Source organism: Oncorhynchus nerka, linkage group LG21 (genome assembly GCF_034236695.1).
Source record: "Oncorhynchus nerka isolate Pitt River linkage group LG21, Oner_Uvic_2.0, whole genome shotgun sequence".
In the NCBI taxonomy this organism is placed as follows: Eukaryota; Metazoa; Chordata; class Actinopteri; order Salmoniformes; family Salmonidae; genus Oncorhynchus; species Oncorhynchus nerka.
Genome location: NC_088416.1, coordinates 7,543,884 through 7,559,820, shown reverse-complemented (window position 1 = coordinate 7,559,820; position 15,937 = coordinate 7,543,884). Strand labels below are relative to the sequence as shown.

Below are 15,937 nucleotides of genomic sequence, written 5' to 3'. Positions count from 1 at the left end.
ACGCGAGCAAAAATAGTTTTTTCACTATCTAATGAGGTTGTTCAATGACAGACATGTATTTGTTACTACTGTTCGGTTTCACACAGTCAAATGTAACAAATAAAAAATGTAAAATGATACATTTGTGACATCAATATTTTTAAAAATTTACAAAAAAGTTAGTCAATATAGTAATATGACATCTATATGTGAATGTTTACATTTTACATTTTAGTCATTAGCAGATAGTCTAATCCGGAGCGATTTACAGAAAGTGCATTCATTTCAAACTAGGTAGGTGAGACAACCACATCCCAACTAGCACATAACGTTCTGAGAACCACATGTTTCTTCGAGTTTGGTGAGAGTGTGGTTGCCCTATGCCTATTTAGCATACAACCTTCTCATAACACAGGGCTTCCCAAACTTTTTGGGCCTATGACCTAAGCGGTACCGGAGTGCCAAGTCTAAGGACAAAAAGGCTTCGCAACAGTTTTTACCCCCAAGCCATAAGACTCCTGAACAGGTAATCAAATGGCTACTCGGACAATTTGCATTGTGTGCCCCCCCCAAACCCCTCTTTTTACGCTCCTGCTACGTCTGTTTATCACATATGCATAGTCACTTTAACTATAAATTCGTGTGCATACTACCTCAATTGGGCCGACCAACCAGTGCTCCCGCACATTGGCTAACCGGGCTATCTGCATTGTGTCCCACCACCCGCTAACCCCTCTTTTACGCTACTGCTACTCTCTGTTCATCATATATGCATAGTCACTTTAACCATATCTACACGTACATACTACCTCAATCAGCCTGAATAACCGGTGTCTGTATGTAGCCTCGCTACTTTTATAGCCTCGCTACTGTATATAGCCTGTCTTTTTACTGTTGTTTTATTTCTTTACTTACCTATTGTTCACCTAACACCTTTCTTGCACTATTGGTTAGAGCCTTACGTAAGCATTTCACTGTAAGGTTCCACCTGTTGTATTCGGCACACGTGACAAATACATTTTTGATTTGATTTGATTTGAAACCATCAAGCATCAACCTGTTAGAGGAGTCTGTAGTTGGATTTTGACTGTAGTGAAAACCATTCTAGGATTTTATTTGATCATGGGGGAAATGAGCTGCTGTGTAAGCACTGCAAGGCAGGTTAGACTGAATTGAGCCCTGCCTCTTCTCATGTAATGATGATAAATGAGTTTGACCTTTTCAGAGCATGAACAGACACATCCACAGGGCCATTTCACCTGAACAAATATCATCACTGATGAATAGCACACAGATACAGTGCCTTCAGAAAGTATTCACACCCCTTGACTTATTCCACATGTTTGTGTCACAGCCTGATTTCAAAATGGAATTTAAAAAAATACATATCACACATATACACGCAATACCCCATAATGACAAAATGAATGAAATGTTTGCACATTTATTGAAAATGACATACAGAAATATCTCATTTACATAAGTATTCACACCTCTGAGTCAATACATGTTAGAATCACCTTTGGCAGCGATTGCAGCTATGAGTCATTCTGGCTCTAAGAGTCTCTAAGAGCTGTACACACATGGATTGTAAAATATTTGCACATATTCTTTTTTTAAATCTTCAAGCTCTGTCGAGTTGGTTGTTGATCATTGCTAGACAGCCATTTTCAAGTCTTGCCATAGATTTTCAAGCCAAAATAAGCACACAAAAAAACTAACTAGGCCACTCTGGAACATTCCATTTTGTCTTGGTAAGCAACTCCAGTATATTTTTGGCTTTGTGTTTTAGGTTATTGTCCTGCTGAAAGGTGAATTTGTCTCCCGGTGTCAGACTGAAACGAAATCAGACTGAACCAGGTTTTACTCTAGGATTTTGCCTGTGCTTAGCTCTATTCAGTTATTTTTTTTATCCTAAAAAAAATCCCTAGTCCTTGCCGATGACAAGCATACCAATAACATGATGCAGCCACCACCATGCTTGAAAATATGAAGTGTGGTAGTCAGTGATGTGTTGTGTTGGATTTGCCACAAACATAATGCTTTGTATTCAGGACATAAAGTTAATTTCTTTGACACATTTTTTGCAGTTTTATTTTAGTGCCTTATTGCAAGCAGGATGCATGTTTTGGAATTATTTTTTTATGTACAAGCTTCCTTCTTTTCACTCTGTCATTTAGGTTAATGTTGTGGAGTAACTACAATGACCCATCCTCACTTTTCTCCTGTTACTACCATTAAACTGTAACTGTTTTAAAGTCACCATTGGCCTCATGAAATCCCTGCGCAGATTCATTCCTCTCCGGCAACTGAGTTAGAAAGGATGCCTGTATCTTTGTAGTGTCTGGGTATATTGATAAAAAAGTGTAATTAATAACTTCACCGTGCTCAGCTTTTCTAAATTTCTACCCTTCTACCAATAGGTGCCCTTCTATGCGAGGCATTGGAAACCTCCCTGGTCTCTGTGGCTGAATCTGTGTATGAAATTCACTGCTTGACAGAGGAACCTTACAGATAACTGTATGTGTCTGGGACAGAGATGAGGTCGTCATTCAAAAATGATATTGAACACTATTATTGTACACAGGGTGAGTCCATGTAACTTATTATGTGACTTTTTAAGCTATTTTTACTCCTGAACTTATTCAGGCCATAACAAGGGGTTGAATACTTATTGACTCAAGACGTTTCAGCGTTTCACATTTTATTATAAAATACAAACATAATTCCACTTTCACATTATGGGTTTATTTGGTGTAGGCCAGTGACACAAAATGTTCATTGCATCAATTTTCAATTCCGTCTGTAACTCAAAATGTGTAGAAAGCCAAGGGGTGTGAATACTTTCTTAAGGCCCTGTAAGCAGACAATTATTTATTTTTTTTTACCTCCCAAAGTACAAATCATTCACACACTTGATGGCATCTATGTAGTCTCTGGTGACACTAAAGGTTAAAAGGAAGTGTTTGACTTGACTATTCTTTGGCACCGTGTGACAAGAGGTATGTCCGAGGTATGTCTGGGAAACCAAGACACCATTGCGTGCCTAATCACTTGGCAGGCATTCTGTTATTTCTACTGTTTTCTTTGGTTGTATTGTCACAAGTAGAGATGTTCTGCCTCTATTAGGTAAGACAATAACAAAAGCGAAAGGGTGAGTCCTATATGTCTTTAGCCTATGTGCGATTGCTTCCAAATGTCAGCTGGAATGCCTGTGTGTCTAGGCTATTATGATAAAGCAAGTATGGAAGGGAGTGGTATACCTCTTTTACAGGAAGTTACATGCACCTAGTAAAGAAGATGGACACAGCACCGACTGGGCCAGCACAATTTAGAGGGCTGGAAGTGGAAGGACCCTAACGAAATGGGTTTATTTCTAATCTAGGACATCAACAATCTTACATGCTTTTTTGCTTTCAATTATCATTTTAATTTCCCTTTAACGATCCGTTTCTACAATACACCCTCTTCCACACCCACATCTCAGAACTGAATGAACAACATCTCACACACAACCCAATTACTCCAGTTACCACACACACACCTCTAATCTTCCTAGGAAAGAGCCCCGCTATCCATTCTCATCATCCTTGCCAGAAACTGACAGACTGGCTTCCAGTTTTGCTATATAAATGAGTTGATACTTTACATTACTGTGAAGTGCACAATGAAAAGAGACATCAGGTCCATGTTAAACCATTATCTCTTGTTTCCTATTTCCATAACAGCATGTCACTTTGGCTGTGGTATCCTGACCACAATTCCAGTGTTTAAAAAAAGATATATTAACAAGCTTCATTTACAACATTCTAAATGGATATCATATCTTTTTTTTAACAGCTTTTAAAGACTATAATATTTACACAAGATAGTTCCTTAACCATTTATAAAATATATAGGTACACAACTCTAATGTTGGTTCCAGTCAATGATTCTCTCTTTAGTCCAGATAAGTGGAGTGGAGGACGTACGTCATCACTTAAAACCCTTCCTCATCCGTTGTTTAGGTTACGCCATAATGATATCGCTGTCATAATCCTTTTACAACTAGTTCTATAGTTAAGAACATCCGTAATGATATGGTGCCTTTGTGTTTCAAATGTGATTCTCAGTGATAGACGACACCTTGCCATTTTTATCCCATGGCATTTTTAATGATCGATTCATGGTTTTTCTTGCATGTCAATGCAAGTGGAAGTTAGAGTTGGTGGTCCTTGGCCTTGGATACAGGTGTTATGACAGGGTTGTAGACTTCTGTAACCACAACCACTATTGAACGTCTGAGTTATACTTTATTGTCTCACATTTCCAGGTGAACGATTAGAATATTGATGCGCCCCATTCTGGCACCGAGCATCCATTACGCATGGCGTTTCCATCGTCTCTTTTAATCAATCAAGGGATCTATCTGGGACATTGTTATCAGACATTGCTCTTTGACCATATTGGTTAGATAGACCTCGGTGTATAAAAGACCTGACACAGACAACTGGCAATATCATTCGCACTTGCGGACTTCGTTTTGTACAGACTGTCACATACGGTCACCTCTCTTTTAAGGTAATTTCCACTGTCACTTCCATGCAAAAAAAACATTTTTTGTATTCCCTACTTTTAATAATCTAAAGCTATATTGTAAGAAAACTCTTCTTCTGCGTCCAGGCATGGCAATGGGTGGATTGTTGGTGTGCGTCCTCATGGCGGCGCTAGTGGGTGTTGGTTTGACATCACCCGTATCCAAGTCGGATGGCAACACCAAACAGGGTGGGATACTGCCACAGCTACTGGCCAGGAGGGAGGCAGTGTGGAATGCTGCGGAGAACGTCGCTAAGCGGGAGCAAGACACTCAAATGAGCATGGCACGGATGGCGAGGACGGCGCACCTGTCGGAGGACCAGCGCGAGTTCATGTCCAAGCAAATCAAGCAGGCCATCTCAGGTATGTGGTGGTGTCGGGTCAAGTGCTTGTGTGTGTGCGAGAAAGAGAGAGAGATGCCAACATCTACCGTGACAAATGTGAAGTGTATCGTCGTTCTCTTTTAAATGCACATTGAACTTTTCTGTTTGGTTCATGTAGGTTTGTATTGTTCGCAGAGTTGATGAACGAGTGTCCGGGCCGGGACTACCAAGGATGGGTCGACTTTGGACGGCGGAGTGCAGAGTAGAGACGTACCAAAGGCCAACTGAGGAACGTCTGCCTGCACTGGCGTTACTCAGGAATACATCCCTATTTGAAATAGATTGTATATATTTTAATTTGCTTATATTGATTTTTATCCAAGTGTCAAAATAAACATGTTTGCAGTATCTATGTCTACGGACAATTCTTGACTTCATTTAGGACAGGGGCCGGTTGTAGAATCTACATTAAGTGTTCTTAATGGCTTAATGTGTCCCGGGAAACCGGCCCTTTGAGTAGAAAAAGAACACGCATGCATGTGTGGCTGATGGAAATACAAATGTACGTTTTAATGTACAGGCGGTACAATTTATACAGACATGCATCTCAGTGATCATAACATAAAATACCGCAAAGAGTCGTCCATTTGAACATCTGAAATATATGTAGTGCCGTTTGGTTCATTTTCTTCTGAATTCAAATGGTCATAATTGCTATCGTTTCCCCTTTTGATCTGCAGTATCCTACACCTTTTATCTACAGTTGATTGTCCCGACACCCAGTATCCAACAAAAAGCATGCAGTCCATGATCAATTGATCTAAACAATTTCGTACAGCTCACTTTCATTATTCCTGATGACATGAATTACATTTGTCCCAACAACACTTTAGTTTAAGGTCTGTTAACACAGATCCGGCACAATAGACTAGTGCCGAGACCTTTTACAGTCACTTTCAGGTGTCTTTGATACAGCATGGTAGACTACCTGAATGGTTTTGGTGAGGTACGACTAAATACACACGTTTACAATGACTGACATAATTGACAGCATTTCGAAGTAAAGCATTTTACAGTGACTTGCAGCAGGTGATGTGTGATGCCATGCAATCGCACAGTACCACGAGTGCTAAATGAGGACGTTTGGGTAAAGAGCAGATTAGTATACCTCAGCGAATGTCAATAATGTCCCAAACTTTCAGGAAGTTCAGTCAGTGTGTCAATCTCTCTACCATTCTGTAATGGGGAGTGATTGAAGTGTAGTTTTACCACAGTAAAGTGAATGTGGTTAATTCCCACAAATGCTTCATTTTCTAATAGCAGCTAATATGCAAAAGGACATACTGAATTCCAGTGCATCTTGGGTGTTTTAAGTGTGACAAACTGTGGTCAGCTTGGTGGTTCTTAAATAACCATACCTTGAACCTTTCCCAAAGTAATGAAAAGGTCATGTGATTGTATTTAATGGTAAAAAAATATATATTAAAAAAGCATAGTGGTGGGGGTCTTTCAAAAATACAAATTTAAAATAAACACCACGAGAAGCCTTCTCTTTCTTTCATACCGTGTAAAACCCACGAAACACAGGTATAAAAAAGAAACGCATGTTTTTCTTTGATGTTCCTCATCTTTTAATTTTATATTGAAAAAAAAGAAAACCTTGCGCGTGTTCAAGCCAGCCGGACCAGTGATCAGGTGACTCTCCTGAGAATGATCATGATGTCACACATTGTCGTGGAGACCTAGTATCTACAATACATGAGTCCATTACAAACAAAAGAGTGACTATACACATAACAGAAACTCAACGTATGGCTCTATGGTTCTCCTGAGGTTCCATTTTACGATGTATTGCTGTGGGCCCAAAACACAAAATGGCGGTACGGTGCATAGTCAGTATATGGATTGAAGTCAATGACGATAAAGGAGGAAGGGGAGAAGGAGTTTTCCCAGTCTTTCTCAGACTCTAGGCGGATGTCTGTAATGCCTGATTGCTTCTCTCTCTTCTCCGTTCTCTCTTCAGTCCACCACGCCTCGGTCTGCCACCTTGTGAAGTCCCAGACGCCTCAGCTTCTCTACCAGGTTGAAGCTGAAAATGTTCCTTCTCCCTTCTTCCTCCATAGTGCAAGTTCCTCCACCCCGCACTTCCTCTGCCGTTGTGGGTGTGTGTGGGGTGTGTGCGGGGTCAGTTGGTGGTAAGGGTAGGGGAGGGTGGAGGCAGAGATGCCCTGCTCCTCCAGCAGCCTCAGGAGTCCCAGTGATAGTGGAGGTGCTGTGGTGGAGGTGGAGTGGTGGCCGCCACCCTGGCTAGGGTCAAAGGTTGGCACACAGTGCTGCTGATTGGAGGAGGAGGGCGACGTGGTGCTCAGATGCTCACAGCTCCCACAAGGGGACAGGCTGCGAGAGAAAAGGCTGTATATACAGGAAAAGAGAAAAACACCAATCAGACTCAGGAGTTCTGTTATATGTAATAAATACATAGCTAGAAGCTTAGCAGCATTAGTAACAGTGCACCATTAAATAAGAGTGGTTAGTTAGTGTAGTTGCTCCCAGTGATGGATTACGCCTGTAAGGGTGGGTTAGAGAATGTGTTAGTCCGTTAGTTAGTCAGCCTGAGAACTGAAAATAGGATTTCTGTTTGTTCATACAGTTTACCTGGAAGAATCTGGAAGGGATCAGAACTGTTAAGATGTGCACATGGGCCGTGGTGTCCAAGTTAGCATGCCAAGCAAGTGTGTGACATTCAAGATAACCGACCAAATCCTTAATAGAGAAGCAGGCATTAAGATGTTGGAATGGGAGACCTGTGTGTATTAAAGTTTGAGTTATGTGTGTGTGTTATCTTAGATTAGGATTTGGCCCCAATTAAACTAATACTAAACCTCAAAGTAATTTAAATAGACACAAGAACATCCATTTGTTTTATGTATGGAAAGTTGAAGCATTGTCGTAGCTGCGAGTGCATTCATTTGCGTTGCTTTGTAGTGGTGTTTGTTTAAGGCTCTAGTGTGGGGTATGCTCAATAGTTTTACTTAGGGGTTGGGTGGGGTCAGAGTTAGAAGGGGCATGTTTTAGAAAAGTTAGGGGATAAATATGGGATTTTCCGGCATCATTCCCACTCTGTCCATGCCTGTTGGCTCTTACTTTGCCTAGGAAGCCCACTTTAGAGCTGGAGAAAGTGCTTGGACCAGCGTTTCCTACCACTGAGGGGAGAGACATGGGGTAAGGGGAGACGGATTGAGTAAGGGAGGAGAGGAGGACTGCTATACACACACACAAAGTAGCAAGGTACTTTTGAGGAGAAAAATGGGGCAGCACAGCAAAGCTGCTGTTGTTTTGAGAGTGGTGTGGTCTTTTGTAGTCATATCGTAAATACCTTTTCACGTCATTACTAATATTGGGATTTGGTTTAATTAATTAATTAATGATTGATTGAATGAATGAATACCAAAAGGCAAATTAATTCAAAATAAATGGATTTCACTTTATTTTACAGTCCACTACCTGGGGATAACAGGCAGAATCTATCGCACACACAAAACTGATTAGTGATGGTGCTGGAAGCAAATTCCAAAACTGGAGAAACAGGGAAAAGTCTCTTCACACTTCCATTCAGATGCAAATTGAATTTAATAGTAGATTTAGTTCAGTCTGCCTTCAACAGTCCACTACCTGGTAATTACTTATTCATTTCAAACACCATTTAGTACCATACCATTTAGTACCATACCATTTAGTACCAGGTTTCCTATTATTTCGACGTCTTTGACGAACCTTCCAGGAAGTATTCGTTGTCACCATAAATACGATCTTAGTAAATACCAGACAAAAAAAACATGTCACTTTCTGCACTTGACTGTACGCTGCTTTCTTGGCCATGTCTCCTTCTAAACAAATATCTCAACGGCCTTCCAGGTTAAATAAATCATACCTAAAATAAAATGTGAAACCGGACTGTAAAATAAAGTGTAACCATTGAATGGGTGTGTGTGAGGGACTCGCAGATCTTACCTGGTGGAGAAGGAGGGGAGCAGGAGGGAGGGGTGGTGGCGCCGACAGGTGGTGACGGTGTGGGTGGGAGGGGTCTGGGGGAGGTTGGGGCCGGAGGATGGAGGAGTGACTGTGGGTGATGGACACACTTTACACAACTACACACAAACACAACAACATTACATAACTACTCACAATGGATGAGGAAAATCCCAGAGCCACCCACCACGGATGGGAGAATGTACGGTACACAACGACAGTATGAGTTGGAATGACACAAACTGTTTAGTAACATCACACCTACCACACAGGTGAACTTAGGGGATAAGGACCACAGTAGACACGTTATCCAAATAGAAGGTTCCAGTGTCAATGCCTGATCGTTCTCCCTTACCCAATCTGACGGACCTAAAGAGTTCCGTCGGAGAGAGAAGGGAAAACGATCAGATTTCCACACCAGACTAGAGGGACCAGAGGAATGAGTGTGCACTGTGGGTGAATGTTTTCACTCACAATTGAGACCCTATCAACCGTATCTACTGAACTCAACTAAACACTACTCTGTGGCCTCTTTTCTTACCCATGGTGCCGTGGGCTCCGGCAGCCAGGCCGTGGGAGAGCTGTGATAGGTCAGGGTCATCCTCCTCAAGGTCATTGAGGCTGTAGACGTGTTGGAGGTCGATCTCCAGCTCCCGGAAGTCTTTGGTGAGGACCCCCGGGCGAGGGTGCAGGATACCACCCAGGTTGGGCTTGGCCAGCTGCTGCCAGTGGTGCAGGGTCACTGAGCCTGGGGTGGAGAGGAAGGGCGATATATGTTGGGAATAACACATTTGTTTATTTATGTAATAACCTGTATTTCTCTAATCATGCATATGTTTCATATTGAAAGAAGAAAACAATTGTAAAGAGTGTCTATTTTCAGCTTTTAGAGTCTACATTCATAGTTTCACTTGTAATTGAGTCTAGAAACCTTAGGCAAGTTACCGTAAAACTAACAGTCGAGTTACCACACACCTAATATCTCAGCTAAGAACACACACAGGGTCTCCCCGTCAATCCTCACCTTCCAGGGGCTTGACAATCTGCAGGCGGTCGGGTAGGTAGGAGCGTGAGCCCCCCGATCCGGCCGAGGAGTGCAGCGAGCTGCCATTGGAGTAGTTGGTGCTTGTCGACGCCACCGAGCTGGACACCAGGCTGTCGTTGGGCGTAAGGAAACCACTGGAGCCCAGCTCGCCCACCTCCTCACCCTCCTCGCTGCACCCCTGACAGGCGGTGGCCAGGGTGCGGAGTTTGCGTTCACGCTCCACCTCAAAGAAGGGGCGCTCTGAGGCATGGCTCTGCTGGCGGTCAGATAAACAGCGGAGCGCGGCCGCAAGGTCCTGGCCTCCAGGCATGCCTGGCATACCCAGACGCTTACGGCCACTCACACTGAGATCAGACAGAAATAAAGGCAGGCTAATGATATACTGTACACTGTTGATGCCCTAACACTCAGAGTAGAGGAGGTAGAATAGGTTTGGAATACAAATGCACTGCTGTTATTAGTACACATAGACCAGAGAAATGGAAGCTGTATGTTTGAACATGTATGAAGGACAGTCCATTAATATACTATGGAAAAGCATTTCACTGTTAGTCTACGCCTGTTGTCTGCGAAGCATGTGACATATACAAATTCATTTGATTTGAAAAGTAAATACTCTGTGTGTCTGATGTCTGTAGACTCTGTATGAGAGTTCATGTAATTCACACATATACCCAGAAATTCCCATGTACACCGCCAGTCAAACGTTTTAGAACACCTACTCATGCAACGTTTAAAAAAAAAATGTATTACTATTTTCTACATTGTAGAATAATAGTGAAGACATCAAAACTATGAAATAACACACATGGAATTATGTAGTAAACAAAAAAGTGTTAAACAAATCAAAATATATTTTAGATTTTAGATTCTTCAAACTAGCCACCCTTTGCCTTGATGACCGCTTTGCACACTCTTGGCATTCTCTCAACCAGTTTCACCTGGCTGAGAGAAGGAGTTCCCACATCTTGAATGAGTTCCCACATATGCTGAGCACTTGTTGACTGCTTTTCCTTCACTCTGCGGTCAGACTCATCCTAAAGCATCTCAATTTGGTTCAGGTCGGGGGATTGTGGAGGCCAGGTCATCTGATTCAGCACTCCATCACTCTCCTTCTTGGTAAAATTGCCCTTAAACGGCCTGGAGGTGTGTTGGGTCATTGTGCTGTTGAAAAACAAATGATAGTGCCACTAAGCTCAAACCAGATGGGATGGCGTATCGCTGAAGGTTGTCACACCCTGATCTGTTTCACCTGTCTTTGTGCTTGTCTCCACCCCCCTCCAGGTGTCGCCCATCTTCCCCATTATCCCCTGTGTATTTACACCTGTGTTCTCTGTGTCTGTTGCCAGTTCGTTTTGTTTGCGAAACCTACCAGCGTTTGTTCCCCTGCTCTTGTCTGTTTCTTGCTCCTGTTTTCTAGTCCTTCCCGGGTTTTGACCATTCTGCCTGCCTTGACCCTGAGCCTGCCTGCCGTTCTGTACCTTACTGGATTATTGACCCTTGCCTGCCCTGACCCTGAGACTGTCTGCCATTCTGGACCTTTGCACCCTCTCTGGATTTTTGACCCCTGCCTTTCTTTGACCTGTCATTTGCCTGCCCCCGTTTCAGAAATAAACTTTTGTTTTCTTTCGACACCGTCTGCATCTGGGTCATACCTGAAACGTGATAGTGGTAGCCATGCTGGTTAAGTGTGACTTGAAAGAACCCTCTGTCAAGGGAGTTCGTTATAATAAGTGGACCAAAGCGCAACGTGATCTGGGTTCCACACCTTTTTATTACTAAGTGAAACTCACAGCAAAACAATACATCTCAAACTAAATGTGAAGCTAACAAAAGTGCTAACAGGCAACTATCCATAGTCAAGATCCCACAAAGCACAAACGGGAAATGGCTGCCTAAATATGATATCCAATCAGAGACGACGATAAACAGCTGCCTCTGATTGGGAACCATACTAGGCCAACATAGATGTATAAATCACCTAGATAATCCACCCTAGTCACACTCCGACCTAACTAACATAGAGAATAAAACTCTATGGTCAGGGAGTGACACCCCCACACCATAACACCTCCTCCTCCATGCTTTACGGTGAGAAATACACATAAAGAGATCATCTGTACACCCACACTGCGTCTCAGAAAGACACGGGGTTGGAACAAAAAATCTCCAATTTGGACAATAGACCAAAGGACAGATTTCCACCGGTCTAATGTCCATTGCTCGTGTTTCTTGGCCCAAGCAAGTCTCTTCTTCTTATTGGTGTCCTTTAGTAGTGGTTTCTTTGCATCAATTCGACCATGAAGGCCTGATTCACACAGTCTCCTCTGAACAGTTGATGTTGAGAGGTGTCTGTTACTTGAAATTTGAAGCATTTATTTGGGCTGCAATTTTTGAGGCTGGTAACTCTACTGAACCTATCCTCTGCAGCAGAGGTAACTCTGGGTCTTCCATTCCTGTGCCGGTCCGCATGAAAGCCAGTTTCATCATAGCGCTTGATGGTTTTTGAGACTGGGCTTGAATTAACTTTCAAAGTTCTTGACATTTTCCGGATTGACTGACCTTCATGTCTTAAAGTAATGATGGACTGTCGTTTCTCTTTACTTATTTGAGCTGTTCTTGCCATAATATGGACTTGGTCTTTTACCAAATAGCGCTATCTTATGTATATTACACCTACCTTGTCACAACACAACTGATTGGCTCAAACACATTAAGAAGGAAATAAATTCCACAAATTAACTTTTAAGAAGGCACACCTATTATTTGAAATGCATTCCAGGTGACTACCTCATGAAACTGGTTAAGAGAACGCGAAGAGTGTGCAAAGCTGTCATCAAGGCAAAGGGTGGCTATTTGAAGAATCTCAAATAGAAAATATATATTTGACTTGTTTAACACATTTTTTGGTTACTACATGATTCCATATGTGTTACTGAATAGTTTTGATGTCTTCACTATTATTCTACGATGTTGAAAATACTAAAAATAAAGAAAAAACCCTTGAATGAGTAGGTGTTCAAAAAACCTTTAACCGGTAGTATATATTTACACACTGTTGCCAGTCTCACCTGTTGTCCTCAGTGTGTGCCACCTCTGCCAGTCTCGACACGGCACTAGGTGGTTTGTCCTCCAAGGTGAGGCTGGCGCTGTCTGAGCCGTAGTAGCTGGTACGAGGGGTGGAGGCGCAGCTGGAGCGCAGCGACACAGGGCTGGAGCCGGGCACCTGGCCGGGGGAGTGGCACCGCGACCGCAGCCTCGACGCTTGTTTCGCCACCTTCACAGTCTCAAACACGCGCCACGGGTGGTTCCTTTGGCAACCATAGATAAACCATAGAGATTAGGGATGGTGACAAAGTGCCCGGTAGCAAGTCTAACATTTATGTTTACGTCAGTGTATTTCTGCTTGAATATTCGATCTTCTGTAGTGTAATTCTGGAAACATTTTAAACGTTGTATTTGACTTACTCTATATTTTTCATTGACAGATGTGCTTTGTTATGTCACGCTGTCTTTGTTCAATCAAACACACTTGGTAACAACTTCACCTCTGGCACATAACAGACATACATACCGGTATTGTCATTCAACTGAGCTTAACAGGTTGGAAAAAGCACACTGTCACCGGTGTTTTATGTTTTCACAGTGACATCCTCACTCACTTGTACTCGGTAGGGGCGGGGACGTCCAGGCCCTTGCGGAAGGTGCCCTCAATCTCCGCTGCCAGGGAGTCCATGGGGAACACGGCTGATAGGGCGCTGTAGCGCTGCACCGTGCTGTTGGGCAGGCTCTTGTTGCGCAGGTTCTTAATGTCCTCTCTGGCCTCCCGTAGCATGTCCTCACACTCCGAGTACTTGTCCTGCAGGTAGTTTAGCTGCAGCCGGGGAGTGCCAGAGGTCAGTTACATACACACTGCTACTGCGGTTATGTACAAGCTTGCATTTGAGGGACAGATCTAGGATCAGCTTAGCCTCCCCCAAATCAATGCATTAACAATTAACAAAACCGACCTTAGATCCGTGTTAAAGAGCAACTTTATCCTACTAGTTATAGATAGCTCATTGGAGGGTAATGAGTTGTGGATTGTGGGAAGAGTGTTGAGGGCGTGTCTTACCTCTGATTTGAGCTGTGATTGGCTCTCCCGCGAGGCACTCAGGTGCTGGGTCAGCTCTTCATTGTCAGTGGTGAGCTAGAAGAACAGAGTGGAGAGTTAATACCATGATCGCGTCAGTGATACTGTATACCAACTTAATACTGCAGATACCAACTTAAGTGCACGTGTAAATATTTAATGTACTCCATTATAGAAGCATTCGGTGTGGGTGAGTCTTGAGTCTCTTTGTCCTTGTGGAACCTCAAGGCATGAGAGTGCCATGTCAACTCCATGTGTTTTTGTGTCCGTGCACTGCATGTTTGTGTGTGTGTGTGTGTGTGTGTGTGTGTGGGTATGTATTTAGGTGTGTGTATGTATTTAGGTGTGTGTATGTATTTAGGTGTGTGTATGTATTTAGGTGTGTGTATGTATTTAGGTGTGTGTATGTATTTAGGTGTGTGTATGTATTTAGGTGTGTGTATGCGTTTGCCTCCTTGTGTCTGTGATCCCTCACCGCTTTGCAGCGTGCCTGCAGGTCGACTATTTGCGCGAGCAGGGAGCTGATCTCCTCCTGCTGCCTGAGAGTGTCCTCCACCTTACGGGCCAACTCATCAGACAGGTCCACCACCTGCTTGTTCACAGAGGCTGGGGGAGGGAGGTAGAACAAAAAGTTTGAGGGAGAGAAGACGAGAGAGAGAGAGGAAAAAGAGGAGGGAGCGAGACGGAGAGGGTTAGTACGAACACATACTGTTTTCACTGTATTCACCCACTCACCAATTACCTCTCCCCTCAGGAACACAGTAATACCGTATACATGAACAAATATGTATAGTATTACACTGTAGTACATTGTAGTATACTCACTGAGTTCCTCCACACACACCATCATCAGCTCCTGCTCTTGTTCCTCATAGTTAGCGGTCTCTGACGTCAGTTCATTGGCCTGTGGAGTGACAACATCGATGGCATTAGCATGAACAAGTTTCCAACCCACTTCAATGACTTCAGGTATTTCGAAGTAGTCAGTGTTCCACACCTCACAGCGCAGTTTGAGGTTCTCCTCCTCCAGACCTTTGAGTTTCTGCTGTATGAAGTCATAATTGACAAAGTTACTGAGGGAGTTAGACGACTTGTTCCTCTTCATTCTGAAAACCAGGAGAGAGGGAGAAGGCGGTCAGATTTTAAGCCTTACGTTTACCTGCCAATGTTGTGTTGATATGCCTGAGGGGATGTACGATGTGTATGTGTACCCTGCAGTGTATGTGTGCGCGCGTGTACTCACAGTGTGTGTGAGTCGGAGGCGTTCTCGATCTCCTCTGTGCTGGCGTACAAGTGGAGCAGGTCGTCTCTCATGGAGAGCTCATGTCGCAGCTGGGCTATCTGGTGAATGGGAACCAGGAAGTAGGAACCAGGGTCAGAGTACTGAACTAGGATCTATCATGTACATTGGTCGCCATTCCTGGTCTGGGCGAGAGTTACCGGGTGCGCAGGCTTTTGATCCTGCCTAGCATTAATGCAATGATTCAATGATACAAGGTGTGATACCAGCTGTGTTAATGCCGGGCTGGAACAAAAGACTACATACACTGTAAATTTCATATTCCAGGACCAAAATAAGTGTGTATTTTCTCTCGCTAAATGCTATATGCTCCAGTACTACTGTATTCTGTCTGTAATAGGTGAGATATATCAAAGTAGGGCTACAGTGATGGTCTCGTACCTCTTCCGTAGCGATCTCCAGCTGTTCGTCCATTAACTCATTCCGTGCCGTTAGATCCCGATTCTGCTTGAGCAGTGATTGGCCGATCCGGGCCGCCAACTCGAGGTCCCGCTCTTTCTGCCAGACGACAAAACGGTTTGATGATCTTCATTCTGTGAATCTAGTTACAGTCT

General features: G+C 43.3%; 1 protein-coding gene and 1 pseudogene across 2 annotated transcripts; one reads left to right on the top strand and one right to left on the bottom strand.

The window, feature by feature from the left end:
• The first annotated feature begins 4,243 nt into the window (after positions 1–4,243).
• LOC115103756 (cholecystokinin-like) lies at positions 4,244–5,285 on the top strand. Of its 2 annotated transcripts, none has more exons than XM_065006245.1 (3): positions 4,244–4,539; positions 4,642–4,917; positions 5,056–5,141. In XM_065006245.1, the coding sequence occupies exons 2-3, from the start codon at positions 4,644–4,646 to the stop codon at positions 5,076–5,078; spliced, it is 297 nt and encodes a 98-aa protein (XP_064862317.1). In that variant the 5' UTR covers positions 4,244–4,539; positions 4,642–4,643; the 3' UTR covers positions 5,079–5,141. The 2 variants fall into 2 exon arrangements, with proteins under 2 accessions (XP_064862317.1, XP_029480528.1); XM_029624668.2 differs by having other exon boundaries at positions 4,428–4,539; positions 5,073–5,285.
• A 136-nt stretch (positions 5,286–5,421) lies between these two features.
• Positions 5,422–15,937, bottom strand: part of LOC115103755 (trafficking kinesin-binding protein 1-like) — a 44,533-nt pseudogene continuing 34,017 nt past the window's right edge.